The sequence below is a fragment of the Elaeis guineensis genome, chromosome 2 (assembly GCF_000442705.2).
Source record: "Elaeis guineensis isolate ETL-2024a chromosome 2, EG11, whole genome shotgun sequence".
Classification (NCBI taxonomy): Eukaryota; Viridiplantae; Streptophyta; class Magnoliopsida; order Arecales; family Arecaceae; genus Elaeis; species Elaeis guineensis.
The window spans coordinates 5,955,916-5,982,557 of record NC_025994.2 but is presented as its reverse complement, the minus strand read 5'-3'; the positions used below and the strand labels follow the sequence as shown (position 1 = coordinate 5,982,557).

The 26,642-nt window shown below is 34.2% G+C and overlaps 1 protein-coding gene across 1 annotated transcript; it reads right to left on the bottom strand.

Moving 5' to 3' along the window:
* Positions 1 to 15,587: 15,587 nt before the first annotated feature.
* LOC105033264 (protein REBELOTE) lies at positions 15,588 to 24,737 on the bottom strand. Its single transcript, XM_010907993.3, has 13 exons — positions 24,469 to 24,737; positions 24,139 to 24,199; positions 21,540 to 21,648; positions 20,388 to 20,439; positions 20,212 to 20,279; positions 19,921 to 19,989; positions 19,309 to 19,824; positions 18,369 to 18,671; positions 17,688 to 18,014; positions 16,774 to 16,980; positions 16,292 to 16,381; positions 16,112 to 16,211; positions 15,588 to 15,998 (listed from the first exon to the last, which is right to left on the bottom strand). Exons 1-12 carry the CDS (start codon positions 24,584 to 24,586, stop codon positions 16,140 to 16,142), a joined length of 1,992 nt encoding a protein of 663 aa, XP_010906295.1. The 5' UTR covers positions 24,587 to 24,737; the 3' UTR covers positions 15,588 to 15,998; positions 16,112 to 16,139.
* Positions 24,738 to 26,642: the final 1,905 nt, after the last annotated feature.

Here is a 26,642-nt window from a genome sequence, read left to right as displayed (position 1 = left end):
ATTAATGCTCTTCTCTTCTTCTTCTTGAACCCTCTAAAATCTCAAGAGCATGATGGTTGGGATATAAATGCACTCTCTTGAATGAACTTTTAGTATTTCTTTGATTTTCTTTGTTTTCCTTCTTCTCTACCTTTTTCAATGTGTTTGGCATGCATTAAAGCTCTTGGAAGGTCAAAAAATTAGCTTTCGACCATTGGAAGCTGGAACTAGTCATTAGAGCCATTCTACATGTTTTTGCACTATATGCAGAACTAGTTGTTATAATTGTTCAGTGCAGTAGAGGTCAATTCATAGGAACTTAGAGTTAATCGAAGTTGACTTGCGGTTGACTCAGAAAGAAGTCGATTTTGGTGAGTCTCTATCTTTCATTTGAGATCGACTCGTAGTTTTATGCTACTTAAGATTTTGCATATCAAAGTCATCTTGTTGAAACGTGGTATCGACTCTTAACTTTTCACTTCATTTTTCTCATAATGTATCTCCCCAAACTTGCATCTTTTGGTCTTAAATTCTTGCAATTACTTTGACATTTTTGGATCAAATTAGCCTCCAGAAAATCTCTTTAACGCACACTTCATCAAATTATTAGTTCCATCATATACTCAAATATTTGTACTCATCAAAATCATTCCTTGAGTCAATAATTTTTTTTTTTTGATGATGATAAAATATTGAGTATAAATATGAGAAATTCTTATTATAAGCTAAGATAATGATTGAACTCTTGCTTAACTAACAATATGAGTGTATCAAGGCAAACTATCAAAGCATTAAGTTTGGGAAATGATTAAAATTTTGAATATAGAATATTAGAGTGCCTTTTTAAATGTATCAAAGTATTGCAAATTTGAACATTTTAATTCATTTAACTTAGTGATGGGAATGTATCATAGAGTATTAGAGTGATAGGAAGGTGATTAAGCATCTTGAATTGTTGTTTTTTCAAAAGAATTCACAGCATATTTTTAAAAGCATGTGCCAAAGTGTTATGAGATGTATCAAATTAACTGATCTATATTAGAGTGTGTAATTAATTGGTCTATATCAGAGCATGTATGTATCAAAGGTAGTAAAGTTAAGTTTCAAAGCAAAGTTAAGTATCAAAGTAGCAATAAATACTTTAATAATGGTATGAGTCCTCAGCATGAGAAACTTCTCAACATAAGTACTTTGACTACTTTTAACTGCTCTGAAGTGTTGCTTATACTCAAAAAATAAAACTAATTTATTTTCTTCTTACTCCCTTTTTTTGTCATCATGCAAAAATGTGAAGGATTGCGTCAATGCATAATAGAGTAATGATTATCACAATTAGAAATGAGCCAATAAAACACAATAAGTCATAATCTAAAAGAAACATAATATGTTCATCCATCATTTGTATTATCTTTACAAAGTATGTACCAAACAAAATGGATGTATTGTGTACAAAATCATGGTCAGGATAGTACACCTAGATACATTAATAAGGCTAAAAACTACATAAACAAGGTAAAACTAGTACATAGAAGATAATGCAATACATAGCAGTCTAATCTTCATCCGAGGGCAACTTTATGTGAGTGGAAGAACTGGCCCTAGAAGAGGATGGTCCACCCCTCCTGCTCTTGGTCATGCTTGAAGGCTCAAGCTTAGGTGCAGGAAAGCCTACATCAGACCCTAGTATATTCCTAAATAGTAGTCTAGGGGTAGGCTGACTAGATTGGGTCGACTGATGAGTAGAGGGTTAGGAGATAAAGTGTACACCTGGCTCCTAGCTCCAACTGCTGAAGATGGTGATGGTGCAATTAAGGGACTCCAACTACGAGATCAATCACCCCATAACTATCAGGGGGGAGGTGATACCTGATTGTTGAGATGTGGCAAGTCCTCTGGCCTTTGGCTAAAAATCTATGCCACTCATGTATCAATTCTCTCCCTCAATCTAGCGGCCTCTCAAGTGAGATTTGATAAATCAATTGGCTCCTCACTCTTTGACCCCATATACTGGTCCAGGGTGAGGACTCTATTTGCAAGCCTGGAGACCTTGATCCTGACTTCACAAAGCTCCCTCTAAATAGTGGTTGTGATCTCTGAGGTGTCTAGTGGTGCAGGCTTCTATTGGTCTAGCTCAGCCTAGCCAACAAAATCTCTGCCAACCGTAAAGCTAATCATCATCCAGACATGTTAAGGTGGCTTGTTGAGCTATTGCTACTACTGGTGATGATGTAGAAGGTATTGCTATTTTTGGTGCTGGGATGGTGAGTGCTACTATTAATACTACTGGTGGAGTTTCGAGCTCTCTGTCGGTCATTATATGGTGCACTCGACCTTATCTTTGCATCCCCATATTGCTACTTATACTCAGAGCCTGTCTAGATCCATCTACTTCTCAAATTTTGGTACCCTATCCAATAGAGAGATCGGTCATTGTAGGTATCTAAGTGCATCAAGTCTTTCGAGGTCTTCCTCTCCAGTTGCACTCCAGACTCTTGAAAGATGAGAATGATAACCATACCGTAGGATAGACATGCCTTCAACATGTTCATCATCTCCTAAATCTATTGCATCATCTGAGTGGGTAGGTTCAAGAGAATGCCTCAAACTATGTGGAACATCAAGAGGAGTTCCGCTCTGAGACAAAGTCTAATCCTCCCATCTTCGAGAAAATCTGACTCATGATATGGTGTAGTAGCTGCATCATCACTGACAGCTAGGTAGGCAACACCTCCTCAAGGTCGCTGACCTCTCACTCTAAAATGCACTGTAAGCCCATCCTCCAATCCTCAAGTCTATCCATGCATGTGTCAAACTAGGGCATTTAAACTATTCGAGTGAGCCTCTACTCTGTCAAGACTCTCTTGATTGTGGACTCAACACTCCTAATACCTAGATGGATATTCCCAAAGAACTTCGAACTTGGTTGGGATAGGTTGGGAGGTCCAAGGAATCATGAACCCCCACCCCTGCTCGTGGACTACTTTGGAGAAATGCTTTCACTTAAGGAAGTCGAAGTCAATCTTTCACCTGGTGGTGACAATCCTAGTGGAGAGAGGGACATGGGATGGCAATGGTTGTGGTGGCGGAGGAGTAGAGTCTCATTTCTAACTTTTATTCCCTGTTCCATATGCTCAGATGCTCTAGTTCTCTTTAACCAGTAGGTGATACACTTTCTAGGAGCCATGGATGCATGAATCAAAGGATTTTTGGAGAAATTTGGAGAATAGAGGGCTTTAAAATGGTGGATGGAGGGTTTGGAGTGAGGTTTCAAGTGAATAGTAAAGAAAGAAAAATAAAGGAGTTCAAAACAGCTTGAGTTAAAAATTGGATTCGACATAGGAGTCGACTCGAACTTAATTGCGAGTTGACTCCTACAAACACACTTCTTTGAGTCGACTCATAGTGATGGAGTCGACTTGAGCCCTATCTTAGATTAGAAAATTTACTCTTTTTGATTAAGAGTTGACCTTTAACACCCAAAGACAATTCGAAGAAAAGGATTCAAAAAAGATATTAAAAAAAAATTGCAATCAAATGAAGGATAAGTCAAGGCAAATCAAGAATTTAGAGAGAGATTTTCTAACAAAAAAGATTACACACTCCTAACTCTTCTCTTATCATACTAAACCTATCTTCACTTAGGGGTTTGATGAATATATCAGCTAATTATCTATCAATACAAATAAAAGCAAGCAATAAGATATTCCTCTAAATATGATCTCCTATGAAATGATGCCTTATCTTAATATATTTAGTTCTTGAATATTAAATTAAAATTTTAGTTAAGTTGATTGCACTTGTATTATCATATCTTATTGGGATTTTATTTAGTTTAATGTTATAATCCTTTAATTATTGCTTAATTCATAAGATTTAAGTACAATAATTTTCAGATGTAATCTATTCAGCCTTGATCATAGATATTGTTACCAAATTTTATTTCTTACTAAATCAAAAGATTAAGTTAACTCCAAAAAAATTGATAAATTTTACTACTACTTTTTCTATCAATATTAGATCCAGCAAATTAGCATCTGAATAATCAATTAAATCAATTGCAAATTATCTAGAGCATCATAAACCAATATTTTAACTCCAATTAAGTATCTAAGAATTCTTTTAATAATAATTAGATATGACTTTTTAGGATTAGCTTGAAATCTATCACATATATATATACTAAATATTATGTCTGGTCCACAGTAATAAAGTAAAGATCCAATAATACCTCGATAAAATTTGAGATCGATTCTCTTACCATGCTTATCCTTGTTAAGCTTATATGAAGGACTCATCGAGGTGCCAATTTTCTTTGCATCATCTATTTCAATTTTTTTTAATATTTTCTTGATGTATTCATCTTGATTGACAAAGATTTTTTCTTTAGTTTACTTGATTTGGAGTCCAAAGAAAAGATTTAGTTCTTCTATCATGCTTATCTCACACTCTCCATGCATTAGCTTAACAAAGTCTTGATAAAGGATTTTATTAGTAGTATGAAAAATAATGTCATCTATACATATTTGTACAATTAGCAAGTTATCATTCTTTTTATTGATAAATAAGGTGCTATATATATTTCCTCTAGTAAACTCATTATCTAACAAAAACTTGCTTAATCTTTCATATCATGTATGGGGTGCTTGTTTCAAATTATATAATACTTTGTTCAATTTGTAAACATGATTTAAAAAGTATGATTTTCAAATCTAGGTGGTTGTTCAACATATACTTTTTCAACTATATAATCATTTAGAAAAATACTTTTAACATCTATTTGGTATAATTTGAAATCTTTAAAACATGCAAAAGTAAGCAATAATATGATATCTTCTAATCTAACAATAGAAACAAAAGTATCATCAAAATCAATTTCTTCCTCTTAATTATATCTTTGAGCTATATGTCTTGTCTTAGTCCTTATTATATTATCAGTTTCATCTAATTTATTTCTATATACCCATTTAGTTTTAATTATTGGATGATTATTAGGTCTACTTACTAAGATCCAAACCTTATTTCTTTCAAATTGATTGAGTTCTCTTTATATAACATTTCTCCAATTAGAATTATTTTCAGCTTCTACAATAAATTTAGGTTCAATATATGAAATAAAAGTTAAGTGATTATAAACATCTCTTAAAGATGATCGAATTTTTATCCCTTATGATGGATCACCAATAATAAGACTTTTTGAATGACTATGAGCATACCTTTATTCCTTGGATAAGTCCTCACCATGTCCTTTATTGGAATTGTTCTTAAGATTTTCTTCCTCATCTTCATCTTCTTTATTGTTCCCTTCTTCATTTTGTGTGGGAATGTCCTTTAGAGTGAGATCCTCCATTCTTTTGCTTAGAACACCTGCATCACAATCAACATCTTCTTTTCTTTAGAAAACATTGTTAGCCTCATCAAAAACTATATTAGATTGATTCTTGAACAACCAAGATTCTTTTATTGAAGACTCTATACATTTTTGGATGAAGAGTATCTAAAGATACCTTTATTCGACTTGGCATCAAACTCTTTTGACTTATCTTTTCTATTATTTGAAAAAAAAAAAAGCAACAGTAACTAAAAGTATGAAAGTAACTCATATTAAATTTTCTATCTCTTGAAAGCTCAAAAAGAGTTTTCTTTAAAATTGATCAAATTAAAGCATGATTCAAAATATAATATACTGCCACTACAAAAAAAAGGACTTTTAGCGATGCCTATTAGTGACGACAGACTTGCCATCACTAATAACCATTTTTATCGACCACAATGGTGACCAAAACATATGCCATCGTAAAAAAAAAATTATTAAGCTTATTAGTGACAGAGATATTGTTATTACCAATAGCACTATTAGCAATGGCTTAGCTATCGCTAATAGATTTTCTCCCCTCCATTTTTTGGCTTCCCCATGCTAAAAGCCTCATCCCACCCCCCCCCCTCGTCCTTGGTTTTCATCCCTCCACTAGTGAACGACCGAAACCCCCCTCCTGCTCTCTCAGATCTCCAGCTCATGTCGTGCCACCAAAGCCCCTGGCCTCCTCCCCCAGCCTCGTGCCTCTCGGCCTCCCCTTTTCTTCCGAAGCCTGCATCCCCGAGCTCCCGACTGCCTCCCAAACATGACGTCCTGTCGCCCAACCTTCTTTTTTCTTTCTCGCCCCTCCTTTTGCCAGATCTAACCCCCTGCCACCTCCCCCTTCTCCCCCCACCGCACCCCTCTTTACCGCACCTTCGGTCTCCATTTTCCTCTACCACACTTTCGGATCTGACTTTTTCGAGCCCTCGGCCACCTCCTCGAGCCTCCGATCGCCTCTCTAAGCCTGTAGGCCTCCTCGAGCCCCCGATCGCCTCCTCGAACCCTCAGACTGCCTCCCTCCAACTGCCTCCCCGAGCCCTCGGCCAGCCTCCCCCCTTCTTCCCCCTGCCTCCCCCTTCCCCCTCTTCTCCTGCCGCGCAGCCCTTCATGCCGCAGCGCTGCCTCCTGATTGGTCTAGTAAGTATTAAGGGCGGCGACGGCGATAGCTCTATAGCGATCGTTAAATATTATTATTTTAATTTAATATTTTTAAATTAATATTTATTATATTTGATTAAATTAGATTTAATATTTAAATTAAATTAATAATATTTAATTAAATTTAGTTAAATTAATTTTAAATTAATATTATTTACTTAATTTAAATTAATAATATTATTAATTTAAATAATATTATAAAATATTATTTAAATTAATAATATAATTAATTTAAATAATATTATTATTAATTTAAATTAATAATATTATTAATTTAAATAATATTATTCTTGAGAGGTAGAACCACTCCGGAATGCTCTCCGATGAGAGTACATAGCCCTGCTGCTTTTGACGGTAGGGGTTTGAGGTTGGGCCACCACCGAACCTACTTTGGTCCGCTCATCTACTCTCATGGCAATCGGAGCAGCTCAATGATTGGATTCTAGATCCTAGAGCCGGTCCGAAGTTCAAAAAGAAATTTCAGATCGGACTCAAAGAGGGGCATAGCCTGGCCCAGCCTAACCTATTTCCAGCCCTATTAATTTGCAGGTCGTTCGGTACTTTGGAATCTTCAGGATGAGATTTACTTGGATGCCATGCTGGTGTACTTGCATGGCTTGGTTGTCTGGCATGCTCCAAGTTCACATGCACAGGATGCGCATCCTAACCATCCCCATTTGCAATGATGCTCTTTACTTAGAACCCACTAATTTTGTATTGCATAGAGCCATAGATCCGTCTTTTGATTAATGTACATATTCTATGGTATCTGTAAATTTATATATTTTTATACGAATGGAAGAATTATGTATATTGATTAATTAACTATCCAGTTTGAATAGTTTAAAAATTATAATTAATTCTATAGATAATTACAGTAATCAAACGGTATGTTGAGGGTTCAAAAAAAATTTTGGATAGTATTTTCTTTTATTTCTCCTCATACATCTTCAGCCGTGTGAAAAAATTAAAAAAAATACTATCAAAATTTTTTTCAATCTCTATTGCATATCATTTGATTACCATAATTGATCTATAGAAATAAAACAATTCGTGAATGAGATAGGACCTTCTATACCTATTAGTTGATGATAAAATATATTTATTATGAAGTCATTTTAAATGATAAAATAATTGATAAATATTTTGCCTTGTATTTATATATGTAGAATCCTTAGATAGTCTACCATAGACCATAATTGTATGGACCGTCGAGTAGTCGACGGGATGATTTCTGCTAAATATAAGGAGGATATCAAGTACTTTTGTAATTATATTTTTGGGAAAGTGGCACTCTTAGTTCAAAGACGAGCTCATTGTTCTTATAAGAGATGTGTCAATAGAGAAATACTTGAGAGGGATACAATAATTATCTATTTATATAGGAGTGGATTTATGCCAAACTATAAGCATTGGTATTTATATTGAAAGATGTGAGAGATAATTGCAAGGGTTAGAAGTCAGTAGGATAGGGACACAGATAGAATGGTAGACATGGTTATGGATGTGACTGGTCTTGAATTTGATTTCTATCATATGCTGAAAGATATTAATAAACCACTATGATCGGAATATGAAATACATATTGTATTATCAGCTGCGTTCGAGTTGTTGAACTTGAAATTTGAGTTTAATATAACAGTCAATTATTATAATAGGATAGTAGCAATACTAAAGAAGATACTATCGAAGGATGAGAAGCTTGTTGGGAGCTTCTATGCTTCAAAAAAAATGATGAAAGAGTTAGGCATAGGATACGAGAAGATAGACGTATACCGTAATGATTGCATATTTTTCTACAAGGAGGACCAACTGAAAAGCTTATGTGACATATACAGCGAAAATTGATTTAAGCATAGGCAAGAGGATAAAAATCAGAAGGACATATTATATAAGGTTCTTCAATACCTTCCCCTCACTCCTAGGCTTCGAAAGCTTTACTTGTCCAAGAGTACTGCTGGACAATGAGATGGCACAAAAAAAAGATTTACGATAGGTTTATATTCTATTTATTAATACACGTTTGCTTCTACTTGCAATAGTACTATCGATTCGAGATTCCTTAGGATAAGGAGGTTGGCCATCGGACCTTCAAGGAGATGACCACACGTAAGCTCCAAGATGGACTGTACAGCCTTAGGCAGTCTGTTATAGAGTACTCTAGTTCTGAATCACCATCGGATTGAAAGTCTTACATAGATCATAGGATGCGGATGGATATATGAGAGGCCCTCTGTGATCGATGGAGCACTGATGAGTACTCTGATAGGCGGCAGAGGGAAAGACGGAATCGAACTGTCCAATAGGATCCGATCAAGCACACCGATGGCTCCATTAGCACATATGTTGTGGCCGATAGATTAGTAAAAATTTTATAGTTAAATTAATTACATATTGAATTGATCATATATATATTAATTAATTTAATTTAATTATTTATTTATTATAGACACAATAGCTGGATCGTGCATCAGGGTAGCTGCAGATATAGAAGGCCACACACCAGTCTCAAAGGACTAGTGATTACTTAGATCTTAGATCTTGATAGATCACGATAACAACTTAAAATATTATTTATTAAATTTTTATATATAGTGATATGCATAGACTAATAAATTTCTAAACTGTATAGACGGATTAAGGGGAGTATCTCGTATCGCGGCATGATGAAGACCCATCCTCTCAGCCCCTTCTTGACCTCGAGAGATGGCTCAAGGCCACCGAAGGGGTGAGTAGGAGTCGGGTCATAGGATTCAGCCATATCTTTGACCCTCCAGCAGCTCAATACTCTTCGACGTTCTCCATTTAGGCCTCGATGACCCAAACGTGGGGTGATGCATATGTGGAGGAGCTTGTGCAGAGACTTTGGAGCTAGCAATCTCAGAGCTTTCGAGATATCGTACGTAATATAATCGTTGAGATTCTTCGAGATCCGCATCTGCATGATCAGTTGGGCTCATTGTCACAGCCATCACAGCAAATAAGCTTATTAATATTTTTTTTACTTATTTTAAATTTTTATATTTAAAAGCTTCACATATTTAGGTTTGAATTCGAAAAGAAGATCTATGGGTAAAATTCAATCTAACCATCCAATCGATGAGTCAAGACGTATCATCGAATGAAATATATAGGAATAATCAGTTCAAGAATCAGAGTAGTATATCAAAATATATACCTCCGTATTGACATATATACTTTTGTATCAAAATTTATTAATAATATTTTATTTTTCTTCATTACAGGATGTTGGGACATCCGGATCTCGTCTACCAGCTGCTGGAGAGAACGTACAGGAGCAGGAGGATGAGGAGGATGATGAAGAGGATCTCATATAATTTTTTTATATATATATGTAATTTTGATACTTATAAAATAGTATAATTTATAAAATTATATAATTTATATTTTTAATATAATATAATTAATTTTATATTTATAATTATATAAATAATTATTATTTTATTTATAATAAATTTTAAAAAATATAATTATTTATTACTATAATTAAAATAAATTTTAAAAATTTAATTACATATTTTTTTAAAAAAATAAAAAATTATTAGCGACGGTATTAATGAAAAAAATATCATCGCTAATAGTTTTTAAAATTTTAATTAGATTAAAATAAAAATTATTAGCGATGATATTAGAGATGAAAAATACCATCGCTAATAATTTTTAAAATTTTAATTAAATTAAAATAAATCTATTAGCTATGGCATTAACGACTGAAAATACTATCACTAATAATTTTTATTAAAAATAAAATAAAATAAAAAATTATTAGCGATGGTTTTATTGTCACTAATACTATCGCTAAATGTCCGTATTAATGATGGGATTTTTGTTGTCACTAATAATGATAATTAGCGACCACATTATTTTTAATGAGCTATTAGTGATGGGGATGGGGTTATTAGTGATGATATTTAACCGTCGCTAATAATTTAATTTTTTATAGTGCATATAATATTCACTGCCTAAAAGCATCTTGAGAGATTGCTTTTATATAATATGGCATAGGTCATTTTTTTCAAAATTCTCTTTTTTATTTCTACGATCCCATTTTATTAAGGTATCATAGATGTTGAAAAATTATATTCAAATCTTTTTTCATAGAAAAAAATTTAAAATTTTAAAAATTTTTAAATTTGATTTCATGGTCACTATGAATACAAAAAATAGTTGAATTATTTTTAGTTGAAACTTTTGAGTAAAACTTTGAAAATGCAAGAAATGCTTCATCTTTTTGTACCAAAAATAAAATCTAAGTGAATAAAAAAAAATCATCAACAATTATAATCCATAGTTTTTACCTTCTAAGCTTAGGATCCTAATAGGTCCAAATAAGTCTATGCAAAAGGTTTAAAAATTGAAATAAGATTTTTCAGTTTAAAAAAACTTCTAATTCATTCTCTAAGTTGGCAAGCATCACAAATTTTATTCTCTTCAAAATTCAGTTATAGTAAACCTTTTAAAAGATCCTTCTTAATGAGTTTTGAAATCAAATCTATATTAGCATGACCTAATCTACGATGTTGCAACCAACTAATCTTATTGACTTTGATATCTATCGCAACTAGACATTGCTCATTCTTTATGGAAAGATTATCAAGATCAACCATGTAGATGGGATTGAGAAAATAACCGAAATTCGAAGAAATCCACCCAATCCGACCCAATAAACATCGGTTTCGATCGGTTGAAAGACATAAATCGAGAGAATCAGATTGAAATTTATAAAAAATCAATTATTTACAATCGAATTCGATTCCTATACTTTTAACTCGTATAAAACCGAATCCAACCGATATAGTATTTCACAAACGCACTTTTATTTTGGGACGGCATCTTTTAGACTTCAATACTTCATTCTAAAAAACAGCACGTCATCCATTTGAATTTATAAAAATATTAATATGGAATTGTTGATGGAAGCACATCAATTTAAGATAATTCTAAAGTGAAAGCTTTCATATGTAGTTACTTTCAAATGAATAATTTTTTTTTATTTATTTTATAGAGGTACAAAAATAAGTCTAAAATTTATAACTTATAAGATTTAAAATTTTTTATATTAAATTGATAAAAAAAGTAAATAAGCTTAAGTGGGCTAACATTAGATTTAAAATTAATATTAAGTCAACATTAAGCCCAAACTGATACAATCCATCCGAACCCGCTAGAAGCTGTTCACTTCGATTTCAAACGGTTTATATATAAAAAATGATTGATAGCGGATTAAATTTTTTTCAACCTAATTGGATTTAGTCGGATAAAATTTTCTCTCAATCCGACCGAACCTGACCCGTGTTTAGCCCTACATGCAAATACTGTGATATTTATATTGAATGAATATGATATCATTATTATTGGGACTAGAGATAATATAGATCGAACATTCAAAAACTACTTTAAAATCTTTATCACAAAGTTAATTAATATTAAGTAAATAATTAAATATTTCAAACTATCAACTAATAAAATATTTTTCTATATAAGCAGAGAATGTGCTTATATTACCCATTCTATGCATATACTCTTTGCCACCGTCACCGAGGATCACCACTCTTTCCTTTACTTAAGGATGATGAATTGAGACTTATCACTTATCATGTACTTTGAGCAGCCACTATCAAGATATTATTTTATTTTCATTCCTCGGGCTACAAGACACATCTATAAAAGAAGGTTAAGTTGTAATTTTAGGTATCTAAGCTCTCGGATCCTTTTGGATTAGTTACAAAAGTTTCTTTTGGAATCTGCACTTTCTTAACCAAATTAGTTCCTAATCTTCTAAAATCATACATATAAGCTTTGTGTCTCGATTTTTCATAGCAAAACAAGTGACATTTGAAGAAGAATTGGATGAAGATTTTACAGAGGTTTTTTCAGAAATTTATTTCTTGAGAGGGTTAAAACCAAGACCTGCTTTATTATAAACTGCTCTTTGGTTGTTTAAAATTATTTGAAGCTATTCCGAGCTAAGAGTGAATTTATCAACAATAAATTTAAGTTTTTTAACTACTTTACAAATTGATTTTCTTGAAACAAAGATTCTTTATCTTTCAAAAACTTTTCCTTTTCTTTGGTTAATTCTTGATTTCTTCTTTTTAGCTCTTTATTTTTCAAACCAAGGTTCTTTAATTTATCTAATAACTCATAGAAAGCATCTTGAAACACATCAAAAGTGAAATAAGATTTGAGTTCAAAAGTTACCTCCTCATGTGTCGTGAGACATATATATGCTATTTTTTAAGACTCTTCGTCTGAGCTAAAGTCCTCACTATTACTCTAAGTTGCCATCATTACTTTCTTCTTAAATTTTTTGAAGGTTTTCTTGAAAAAAGGACACTTTGCCATAAAGTACCTGGATATCCTGCACTTATGGGCTATTCCTTCTCTTTTTCTTTACTTGGTTCACCCTTCATCCAAATTTTCTTCTTAAAACTTGCCTCTTCCTCCTCATGGATCTTCTAAATTTTCTTATTATCAACACCATTTTTTCATCATCATCTTCTTCTTCTTATTCTTCATTCTCTTCTTCCTCCTTGGCTATAGACTTGAGGCTTATAATCTTCTTCTTCCTTATTTTCCTCTCATTATTTTGCTTTATGGTCAACTCATGGGTTAGGAGTAAGCCAAGAAGCTCCTTCAAGGGCAGATGTAGTAATCACTTTGGCCTCCCAAGCTCTTTGTAATGACTTAAGAACTTTGCAAACAAGCCCACCATTAGAATAAGAAATTTCTAGACTCTTAACACTATTTATAATATCAGTAAATCTAATAAATATTTTAGTAATAGACTCATTTTATTCTATCTTAAATAAGTTATATTTATATACAAACATATTTATTTTAGACTCTTTGACTTGGTTAGTGTGCTCCTAAGTAATCTCTAATCTATTCTACATTTCTTTTATTAAGCTGCATGAAAAAATTCTATGAAACTTGTTAGCATCAAAGGAATAATACAAAACATTCATGGTATTTATATTTAGCTGGGTTATTTTCTTATCTTAGTCATCCCAATCCTTTTCAGATTTAAGAGTGACAATATTATCTACAACGATAGTGGATGCATATGGACCATTGATTATAACTTCCAATAAATCATTATCAAGTACTTAAATAAAGATGCATATATGTGCTTTCTAATAGGTATAATTTATGCTATTAAATAATGAAGATCGGTTAGTGTATTATCCTTTGATAAGAGATAATTTTGTTTGGGCTACAATTCGATTTTTGACTTTTGATCACTAGATCAAAAAGGGTTGAATACCAAGCTCTAATATCATTTATTGTCTAAATAGACAACCCAAGGAGGGATGAATTGGATTTAATATGTGCTCAACTAATGCTTAGCTAAGTATTTGTGCAGTGGAAGCACTGAACAATTATGAGATATGTTGAAACTAAAGAAATCAAAAAGAAAGCAACAATCACATCGATACAAATATAAAATTTTATAGTGGTTCAGTGTCAAACACAGCACTTATATCCACTCTCCAAAATATCCTTCTTGAAAATTTCACTATGATCTCTCTAAGATTATAACTCAATTATTTTGCTCAAGTCCACAATCAAAACTAGTTGATATTTTAATAGAAATTAACCAAAATCACTCCCCAACCCACTTTTAGCCTTATATAATCAACATCATCTTTGGATTGGCCTTTCCCTCGCGTTTCGATCCCAATCAAAACTTATTACAACTAAAGAACATAGTTAAAAGCTCCCAAAGAGTAAATAAAAAAGTTGTTGAAGATCGAGTGGATGTTGCTATGGAGATTTGGCAATTAATGCTCTTTTCTTCTTCTATGAATCTTCTGAAATCTCAAGAGTATAGTGATTGGAAGGTAAATATATTTTTTTGAACGAACACTTAATATTTTTTAGATTTTTTTTTTATTTTTTTTATAATTTTTTTAAATATATTTGACATATATTTAAAGCTTTTGGAAGGTCTCAAAGTTGTTGGACTCATCAACGTGCACCCCATGGATCCTAACACTCCTCGTGCCCCTCAAAACCTTTCCAGCTGTCCCCCTTCCCTGCCGCGCCCCTCCGCGGCGCCTGTCACCTAATATCTAGGTTTCTAGCCTCCAGAGAGAGAGAGAAGCACGAGGTGACCTATTACTCCGAACAAGAATCCAAATTAGATATTCAACTAATGCATGTTTGTTGATTTGCACTTTTTTGATTGCTACACCTGACTAAGATTTGCAGTCCTAATAGAAAGACTTGACCAAGTTTCGTTATATCACAAGTACCAAGTTATGTCTAACCAAAAAGAGAACGTTGCTCACTAATGCACCTCTAGGCCACATTTTCACCATTAATCGTTGGAGGAAGCAAGCAGGGAATGTGCGCTGCCATCCAGCAGTAATCAGTTAGACATTTACATTTGTAAAGACTATATGTCTTGATTTTAATATTATTTCCCACGATAACACTTATAATAACCAAATAACAATGACTGAAAAATAAAAAAATAAAATAAAATACTAATTTTTCGACATTATTGCCATTCACCAATCTATTGTGGATTCTACAGCACAGCATGACGCGTTATTACATCGACTGCATCGTATAAGAACTCCGTTGGCACCAAATGTCCGCAAAACTATCCCTTTTAGAGAGGACGTGGCAGGTGGGGGAGAAGGACGTTTTCACACTGAGGTCCAGACGAACATGTTCACAGGGCAGGTTTGTGCACAAGTAGGTGTTGCAGTCACCAAAGGATGAACACGATAAGATCCATACACGTCGCATTAAAGGGGAGTGGTTTCATAGGGCTTGACATTGAGGGAAAACAGATGAGACAAAGTCCACACAATCGTGCGACTTATCAAGAAACACCGTCTAATTAAACCAAGATCATGACCAACTTGACAATTACTATCGGGTAGGTTCTGAAAATAGACAGGTCACGATTGGTGCCCATCCTCATTTCGTCAGCATCGAGCCATAAAAGACCCCAACGAAAGAAAAAAATCCAAGCAGCATAAAATACCGAAATATATGATTTAGAGATAGAACAGAGAACCAGCAACACATGTCAGCAGCATAATAAATGGCTGCAATCTTAAGATAATTTTTCAAAAATTATATTGATGATAAGTAGAATCCTACTTTTGGTTGCTACATGAAATGAACAAAAAAAGCCTAGATCAACATGAGAATTTAGAAAAGATACATCTTTGTAGTAATATAGGTAACCGAGGCCGGCCGATCCGACTGTAGGCAAAGATGAGCTTTAAATAATGATAAAGAATAATGATGTGTCGAAAACCCTGATGAATGTTAATCAACCAGACAATCCACCTCATATCTTACCTACGGTCAATACACTGGTGCATTCCTGCACCGTTTCTCTTACAAAAGAATGCCCTCCATGAAAACACAATACTTCAACTACCAGATAAGCATAAAGACCATGAAGCATTCATCATTCTCATTTTCAGGGTGGAACACCGAAACCTAGCAGAAGAAATCCCTGCAAAAGTTTCAAAAACGAAGGATTTAATGTGGAAGGTTATCATCAAACTATGGGCCCCTGTAACAGAAAGTTGAATCAAGTCTTGCTATTTGCACAAGAAATGTTCTCACCATGACACAACCTTTGTTAATCCTCATCTCAAAACCATGAATTTTGTAGAATGCTGGAATAGTACCGAGTGAAAGGTGCCGGTGGACCAGTTTTTTCCAGCTACAAGTATAACCAACCAAGAAAATTAAGTTACTGCAGTTGGCAGATCTTGGAAGCAAAATGAAGCAAAGGAAACTGACCTGTAGGAAGCATTCAACAGAAGCTTGATCATTTGGTGAAAAAGAAACCTCTTCTCTTTTCTTCTGAATGAAAGCAATGTTTTGTTCAACCTGTTTTTGGAACAAAAAGTCATGTCACTAAGGGTTAATGGAGAATAGTGCAGATGCTTAAACCAATTGGTTGTCCCTTGCTTTATCCTTCTCTTCTGTTTCGGGTAGAGAAAGCTAGACAGTCACATTCTTGACAGAATGGTAATTGGTCAAAAATTCAGCTTTTTTCCCTTTTTTGCCCCTCAATCAGTAACAGAAGATTCTCTATCCTATTTGTATCAGGATTCTCAGAAAGGGTCCAAGAACACCTCTCTCTCTCTCTCTCTCTATATATATACACACACACACACACACACACACACACACACACACACACACACACATATCACTAGCAGAACAATAACATCTTTTCAGTAACTGGTCTATCAATTATCAAAAAAAAAAAACAACACCTGATCTATCAAACGCTTCACCAGGCGGCGTAGACTTTCAACATTTGTCTTTTCATGGAATCTTTTCAAGAGAATGAGAGGAATAGTTGCCACCTCAGGGAAAGATATATGGTAGCTCCACTGAACAAAGTGTGCTACAAGCAGCTCAACCGCTGAAAGAACACACTCCTCGTGGAAGTCTCTTGATTTAAGGAATTGCTTTGGCACCTGCATCAACAATGACCAAATCATGGTGAAGCTGCAGTATGAGAACATCAAAACATGAATGTAATTGCAGGACCACGCAGTGAATGTATTATAAGCAAAATGAACATTTTAAGGAAAAATAGGTTAAAATTGTAGATCAAGATTAAGGAATGGGTGAAGTTCACAATGTTTTTGAATAATATTGATTTCATAATGGAAATATGAAATTCGCATAATAATATTATAGCTGCTTCAATTTGTCTCCCTAGCTTATCAGTAAGTACCTTACCCAGTCCAGCCTTCTAATGGATTTTTTTTTTTTTAAATATTGAAATTGACGTTACCACAGCCATTTTGAGCTATTCTAATAGAAGATATTGGTTAAATAACACCATAATGTCAAAAGTTACTGATTGCAGATTTAAAATTTTATTTTGGATCAATACTCTGTGTAGCTATAAAAATTCAATATAAAATTTCATAATGTAAATGCAAAAGATTTTATTTAAATGCCTATTACAATAGAGAGGCCTCTCAAATCATTATAACAGCTACTGCAACCTTATGATTGTCAATCCTTTAAACCATGCTTGGTCCATCAAGCTGACCATAAATGAGACAAGTCTTGCATATATGATTAATAATATGTAGCATATAATAGGCGCCAAAAAAAGGAACAACATGTGAACATAAAACCAGTGGCAACATGAGCTAGACCAATGACCAACCTTTACCAACGATGAAAAATTAATTTGCATTCTCTTCATTGTATCAGAATTGCTGTTTCCCCTGTATTCTAGGCAGTCGAAAACCAGGGATGCAACAGGTATGAAAACTCTACTGGAAAGAGAAAGATGATTGAGCATATGCACGCATTTAAACCTCAAAGGTACATAACGCGGACCCGGAAATAGGTAAGCTATTCCTCTTATGACTTGAATAATCAAGAAAAGCAGCTGCTGAAGGTCATGATCCCTGAAGTTACAGGTAATGAACTTAACCCAAAGGTCAAGGCAATTAACATACTGCCAATTGTGTATCTTCTTGAGTTCTTCCTGCATCCACAAGTCATTGTAGAGCAATGTCAAAATTATAAACCAAACAGACTACATGATCAAAATTAATGTCAAATATATAGGGGCAAAAAAAACACAAACCATGAAAAACTAGACGAAAGAAGCTCCTGTACAGTTTAAGACCTATGGAACTTATTCAATTTGAAATAATATGTGATGTAAATTACACTAATGATATAATACTACTGCAGCAATCATAAAAAGCCCATCAATCCCAACCATCACATGCATGCCTACTAAGGACCCAAAGAACACCAAACACAGCATTTACCGCTATCGTGATATAAAAAGTAAAGAAGCATTAGATATAACTTGGGATTGAATGTCACAAACCTTTCCCTTCGTCTTTAAAGCTTGTCTCAGGATACTGGCCAGCTGCTGCACAGAGAGAAGCACCTTCTGGTATGATTTTTGAATGTTTAGAGAATAGATTTCCACAACGGAGTCCATGAGAAATTTTAGATGCTTCAAATTTGTAGGTTCCACAAACTTGCAATGTGCAATAAAAGCATTATATGTTCTTGTCAAGCAGGTGTCAAGGCAGTCAGAAGATAATTGTGAAGCAATGTCTCGAATAAAAAAGAATGAAGATGAAGACAAACTCTCCTCACCAGTAGCCCACAAATGAACTAAGATCTGCATGCAAATGCAGGATGGCATAAGATATCAGTCAGAAATTAGATTGCAAGAAGTCAATTATTAGGTAGCAATAATAACTAATGCTGGTAATACATTGCTAATATTCTTGTTGGTTCATAATTACTTTAGTAATAATTATATCCAGCAAATGCTTTTAGCTATGAACTGACACATGACTCTAGATAGCTGGGACAAGATTTGTTGGTCAGGTAAAAATTCCATCCAGTTTTAACTGTTGAGCCAAAATTAGTTAAGTCACTGAAGATTGATTCAAAAATAACCATTCTTCCAAGTATTAATGGTAAAAGCAGCCAAGTATCAACAATAAGAAACAAAGTATCACGCATACGAAAACTATAAAAACTATCTCATTTCAATGAAAAAAATAAAAGCTATATCATAATGTTTCTAACATTTAAACATTGCAAGAGTTAACCAGGTAAACTCATCAAAGTAGCACATGTTTTGTAATATAACGCTACCAGTGTTAACAACTGAAATTTATGCACAAAATGCAGCACTGATCCAAATCCAAGAATGCAAATTCCATAGAGATTGTGAAATTGTCTTGTTCAAAACTGAAAAATATCATAAGAGGAACACTGGAACCATTTAGCAACAGACTTTCAGGTACCTTAATAAGCCTCCCTACCAATGATGGGAATAAAGTGAAGAAAATAACAGAAGCTCTGAGTCGTGATAAGATGAAAACAAGAATCTGGCTGTCAGTAACTTGATTTAGAAGAAACAGGGAACTCCTTAGATAAGACTTCATCAGTGGCCTCACGGTTTTCCACTTTGGTGTGCTTTTCAACTTTAAAATGCATTCTTTGGAGCAGGAGTCCGGGACTCCCAATAATCTACGGAAAACACCATCTGCTTCGCAGAGGACAAATGTTAATATTTTAGAAAAAACTGCTCTATTTGGAATTCTCGGTGATGAATTATCATCAAAGTTGATCCCATATTGAGACGCAGCATGGAATCCATTAAGTAGGTTAGCAAATCCAGAACCATCTGGCTGTTCCATAACCAACCAACACCAAACATCGATAGTATGCCCTGTAAGGACTTTGTCATCATGTGAGATCTGGCTCTGTCTAACTGCAACTCCATCCAGATAACTTGTATTTCCTTCATCATCTGAATACTTTACATAGGAGTATAGAACAGATTCATGATCAAAATGTGAAGAAACATAAATATAAATATCTGCAGAGCTTCAATGTAATGTCTGAAAACTTACAATCTCTTCACTTCTGGTTTGGTCCAGGTCAGATCTTCTACTTTCAACGAATTCAGCAAATTTTGGGTCCTAAAAACAACTTACACAAACCAGTTAGTTATTGTATCAATAATGAAGGACCCAAAACAGAAGTAAAATAACCACCAAGAGTTAGACTATCAATGATTAAAAATAAAAACAACATTGCATGCATCAAGCATTTTCTTTTAACTCAGAATAAAAGCATACAGCAGGCCTAGACCATGGAATCTTTTTTTTTTTTCGGTGGGGAAAAATAGCACGAGGTATCACCTTCTCTAGCAGCCTTTCCAGTTTTCTCTTTTGCTTTGCAAGCTCCAGATGAATTTCCTTGTTTTGACCTAAAAAAGCAATGTGATCACTCTTGTCTGCATATACTTCCATTAAAGTTACACTGGACAATATATCACAATGCTTATAATGCATGGAAACAGGAAGGATATGCTAACCTCTAGAATCATCCTCATTCTCACTTTCAGAGATGTAAGGGCATTCAGGATCCTGTGAATTAACCATCATCAGTCAAACTACTGATAGGAATGAATAAACATAAGTGGAGGCAGACACATATGATAGCAAAAGTTATGTGAGAAGAAAAAAATAGCCGATGCTAGTCTAACCTTGGACAACAAAAGTGAAGAGCTGATAGCAGGTGGATAGCCAGAAACTAAAAGTACAGAATCAAATTACATTGTAGATTCCAATATAAAGAAAATGAAAAGAATGGCAAATCAATAAACCTTCACAAAAGGAGCAAATCTTGATTGCCAAACACATACACAACCAATAAAAATTAGATATAATTGCAATGAGATAAGTTACTTTCCAATAATGACAGGCTTTGTTTAGGTCACTACAAAAGACCCTCCACCTATGCCCAAGTCATCGAAGATCAGACATTTACAAACAATGTGGACACAATTTACTTAGGATAACATTTAAGTAAGACACCGAGTCAAAGCTAACAAATATGGGATACCCCAGTGTTGACATTTTGGCATTGCTATCCATCATATGAAATGATGGAGAACATGATTAATAAAATTAGATTCAAGTTCATGAAGTCAACAGGTGTTGTGCAGCTTTCATGTGCCTGCTATCATGTACCCTTCAGATCTATGAGAGAATTTTATCAGATCATGGGACTTGAAATATTCTATAGGCTAGATCATTTAGGCAATAACGAAGTCCAAACAAATAGGATTAGTATAGAATATCAAGGTGCATGCAATGGTAAACTTAAAGAGAACTATGTTGCACATGAACACAATTTAAAAAGTGAATGGTTGTGGCGCCAATAGCACAATGGCTGACCTCTACTTCAATATGGCAGAATGATGTGCGACAAAGATTTAAGGAGCCATGATACAAAATGCTCAAAAATTTCTTGAAAGTCAGTGAAGACATACAGAAAACCTAAAATAGAATAAATAAAAGTTCAGTGGGAGAAGTTGATAAAGTCTCTATTGGCAACTGAATTAGCCCATGATAGACATGAATGGTGAAAAGGAATTAAAATTCCAACCACTGCTTGTTAGGATAAGAATTGAATATGTTTTATGCTAATTTAATGGTACAGCAAAAGGATCCCCAGAAAATACCTCTGATAGGTATCCATCACTGTCAGACACATCCTCATTTAAATGATCATCATCTTCCACAAACAAATTTTCTAGCTGATCGTTCAAAATGGCTCCATCATCAGAATTTCTGCAAACAAAAAGAAATTATGAAAATATATACAAAAGAAATCCATAAGTTACAATAGGTTATACAACATGATCAAGAGAACAAGGTGGATTATCTGCATAATCTGATTGATGAAATTTTACAGATTTCAGTAGGACAGTAGGAAAAGCAATATGGCAGTCTTATTCCCCAAAATACAGGTCTCTTGATGTACAGCTTGGAATTTACCATCTAACCAAGTTACAATATTAGGAAAGCAACAAAATTGTTAAAGGTCATAAAACACATGTTACATAAATTTTAGAAGTTTTGTCTTTGCTGAAAACAAACAATCCTTTAAAGTTGACAGAGAATAGCATAGTCATTGCTTACCACTCCCCTTAGTTCCTTTGGATTTCTGTTAACTACTTAAGCCAACAAGATTATGTAAGATAAAAGTACGAGCAATTAGTTTATCTAAATTTTAATCAAGAAGAAGCTACTGTTGCTTCCTGATCACACAAACTCATGGATTTTTTTTCTGATTAACAATTCACAAAATGTAAGTTTAAGATGATTGTTTCAGAATGTGAAAAAAGAAGAAAACATGTTTTCCCTTTATTTTCTATACAGTACATATCGTAAAAACAAGAAAATTTATCACAAATTTGTAAATAGAAAAGAAATTGAGATGGCCAATATTTAATCTTTAAATGGCTCAAGTATGGTGTTCTTATTTCCATACTTAGTACTTAGGTTTCAATTCCCTTTCATCACACATCCGGATTGAGAAGAAAAGGTTTTATGTTGACACCAGATTCTTGTAGCATGTGGTCATGTGGTGTTTACATTATTAACCACATGCAATCGCTAGCAGGGAAAGTGTGCATTATCCATGCCAGGATTTTAATGTTCTATAAAATTTAAAGCAACATGACATATACACAACTATGAGCTATGACCACAATTTATTGATTGAATGTGCGATGTATGCAAGAAGAAACTTGTCCAATCTGGCAATAAGAAGAGAAAGGAAAAGTTGTAATTAGCATGCCTTGATCTCATATATTTAGAAGTAGCTTTTTGACTCTGTGATTCAATATATATGAAGACAAACATGTACAAACAGGCACAATGAAAAAAGATTATCATTAACAAGACTTCACATTAAGCAATTCTGTGAGTTTGTGCATGCCATTCATTTCTATAAAGGTTTATCCATGGTTGGAACAACCAGTTAAAAATCATCAAACTTTACCACCATCCTGGTCTTCATAGGTCATCATCCCCTTATCCAACCCTCCTTCCACAGAGATATGATATTTTCCTTCTTCAGGCTTGCATTAGTCTTCATTCCACATGATCTAACATCTCAAATTTCTCCTGAACAATTTATTGTTAAAATATGAACCATTTTCCCAGAATACTCGTCTTTAACCTTTTAAGTTGCCATGCTGATTTTAATGGATATTCTCTCAAAATTCTAATTTTATTTAAATCTTTTGTGCCCAAGGGTTCATGTTCAAATGATACATTGTCAAAATCACATTCAATGATTCTTGAGATCCTGTAAAAAACAGGACTTATTTTACAATGACATTTTTAATTACATGACAAAAAGATAATACATTCAGTTTTCATGTAATAATCATTTTGAGCATCTCTCCAAACACTTGAGTTGATGTATCAAAGAAAATGATCAACCATGTTCTCCTTTGCGATGTCATTGATCACATTTAAAAGCCTTGATGATCTTCACTGATTTCTATACTGAAACCAAGATGTGATATTCAACACACTAATTCGACAAAGAAAATATTTTTTGAACATTGTATTATGAACCTTCATATGAGACCAAAATTTCATTCCCCTGCAATGATAAATTTACCTAATGGTTTATGCAATGTTCCATCAGCACCTACACCACTATAACTCCAAAGGCACCATGCTCTAGAGCAGGAAGCCATCACATATGACTTCGACCAACTTATTATTATGTCTTAGACTCTAAGGCACGTTTAGGCAAAAATGCTAGTGATAACCCACTTTGCTCAGACAATAGCTAAGCCCTGAGCTCATGCTGTAATGCATCTGACCGATACTTTGCTTAAGTGGTTACCATCACTGGATACCATGAAATGGTTGGTATTTACTCAAACAAGCCATTGAAGATACAACTATCATTAGTAGATGAGGATGCTATTTACTTTGTCAATAATAAGAACTTTGTTCATCCATAGTTCTCATTTTGAAAGTATCTCAAACCTGAACCAAAAAACCTAGTTCTCCAAACACAACGTTAAGAGTAAAAATCAAAAACAGAAATCATATCCCAAATGTAAAGTACCAATTACAAGGAAAGCCCCATTTAGTAATTTATGAAAACAAATAGTGAAATTACTTAACAAATCATTGATGCATCAAGCCACACCAGATGTAACCAAACGAACCCCAAATTGAATTATTAAAAAAAAAAAACAACTTTCACAATATATCGTAACAAAAACAAATGAATTAGGAGAACCCTCTCACCCTCTAGCATGCAACTCTGATTTCACCTTCTCATACCCTTCTGCAGCATCCTCATTACCCACTGCAACAGAAAATGGTGTTCAACCACGAAGATAGTACATTAACTACAAAATCAAAAGTATCTCCTTTCTAACCATTTGCACATATAAACTAAATATAACATAACAACAGGTATTAAAGAAGAAATTTTGAGTTACTAAATTATTCCTAGGGCCCAGGAACTACGATTTGTATCATTTTTGCTGTCTTAATCTTGGTAAAATATCCACAAAATCAACTAAAAGCAAAACAGAAGAAGAAGAATTATAACATTTGAGATCCGATTGAAACCTCTACGAGAAGCGGCTTTCCTTTTGAACATGGATTTGAGCTTGCGCCTCCTCTTGAGCACGGATTGGAGGTTCTTCTTGGCGAACTTCCTCGCCTTCTTCCCCAACTTCTTCCCCATATCTTCGCCGTAGGTTATCTAACTGCCAAGAATCACGGCAGCCGTGTAGATTCGAAGAAGCGGATCGAGGAGAACTAAAAGGAGAACAAGGAAGAGAATTGGTTTAGCAAAGAGAGGGAAGAGGAGGAGACACGAACAGAGAGGGGTTTAGGGTTTTCCCTGAAGGGGTTTACGAGGTTTAGAAAAAGGACAATGGGACGGAAAGATAAAACGGGTTAACGGGCTTAGACGTAATGGATTATAATCCGACCCGACAACCTCATTTCTATATGACCGGATTAGGGATCAGTACCATAAAATTTGTCCTACCCGTATCCGAATCCATTTAAAATTTTATTATCCGAACCCGTCCCAAACCCGGTTATAAAATTGACCAAACATCCCAAACCATGTGACAGCGTATCTGTACTGAACCGAACCAATGCAAAGTAAAAGAATTCAATTGGAAGAAAAAAAAAAGAGAGAAATAGAGGGAAGAAAAAAAGAAAGAAAAGGAAGAAAGAAGAACCGTCGAAGAGACTGTCTGAGAGATTTCGATTGGACGCTGTGACCATTGGACAGCGCACTCGATGCTTGCAACACCACAGACATGAAACAATGATAATCTTCTCTATTCCATGAATTTTTTTTTAAAAACATGGATTACGATGAAATCGGTAAACTGATTGTCGATTTTACTATTCATCGATCTTTTTTAAAAAAATTGATGAGTGAATAGGGGCGGTCGTCCCTGTTCCACGATCGCAGCTTCCTCAGTGCATTTTCCACTGCTCGATCGCCATGATGGCCACCCAATGCTCTCTGACAACTTCTCCGCCGTCCGCTCCTCCCTCCGATACGATTGCTTATCTTCTTTCTCTTTTTCATTCGTTTAAAAGTCCTATTGGGCAACACCGAACTGCAAAAGCTTCTGCAGGCCTCCGATGGCCACAACTAACGACCGACGGTGTCGTGCTCTCTCTCCCTCTCCTCTCTCTTTCTTTTTTTTTCTCTCTCTCTTTCGATGTACCATTTTTCTCAACCAAACCATCTAAATTTTCAATCGATTCAACTTGGTACATGATGTACCAATCGATTTAGATCGATATAAAATTTCATGAGCTTTAAAGTATAAATATAATATCAATCAATTTATAATTACAAGCCATTCATGCCCTTCTTGGTTTAAACGGTGGTTAGATAATCCAAGGATTGAGAGTTCAAATGCACCCCCATTCTCCTATTATATTATATAATGTTTCACACACACATGAGTATTGATTCGGCAAGTTTTCTTTATCATGCATCTTTTAGTTTTTTTTTTTTTTTTTTTTTTTTTTTGTGTTTGTTTTTTTTTTTTTTTGGTATAAGAGTTTCTCTAAAATAGACAATCATAAACACCATTTTTTAGTAAACATGTTTTCTTAAAAAATAGGGGACTTATTTTCCATAGAACTCATTTCTTAGGTTTTATAAATTATTATTTTTGCTAGAAAAGATTTGGTGGGAAACAACCAAACATCCATTTTGTAACACTGTTTTTTAACTTTTTGGTAAATTTGTTCAAATGAACCTTTAAAGTAAATGGTCCATTAGTAATTTTTAATACATCAAAGGAGATTGCAAGCACAACCACCGTATGTTATCCACGCATATACCTGTGGCTACATGATATAAAAGTTTAGTTTCTGCCCACAAATTGATTATAGCATACATAAGCTTGTGTACGTTTGTATTTTATTGTCCGTGAGTAGAAACTCTGCAGCTTGAAGTAAAATTTGTTTGGCCTGATAGAGAAACACTGATGCATCCAGTGATCAACCAAAATTATCATTATTTCAAAAAAAGCAGAATTATCATTACATATCAGGATGGAGTGATGATTATTTTTGGTCTGATTATCCAGCTTTAAGAGGAAAGCGAGAATGATGATGAAATTACCTAGTTCTCATGATAGCGTAGCTCCGTCACAAATTCTCACCACCCTTAAAGCCAATCTCGACACAAGCGAGTAGATCTAGATTCCAGCGGCTACCTCACATTTGTAACTTAACTACAATTGAGATAATAGAGAAGC

Coding starts and splice junctions, on each gene's coding strand:
- LOC105033264 (XM_010907993.3), bottom strand. CDS start 24,586: ATGGGGAAGAAGTTGGGGAAGAAGGCGAGGAAGTTCGCCAAGAAGAAC. Junction 19,825..19,920: donor AAACCAGAAGTGAAGAGATT/GTAAGTTTTCAG, acceptor TCCTATGTAAAG/TATTCAGATGATGAAGGAAA. Junction 16,212..16,291: donor CTGTTGAATGCTTCCTACAG/GTCAGTTTCCTT, acceptor TTATACTTGTAG/CTGGAAAAAACTGGTCCACC.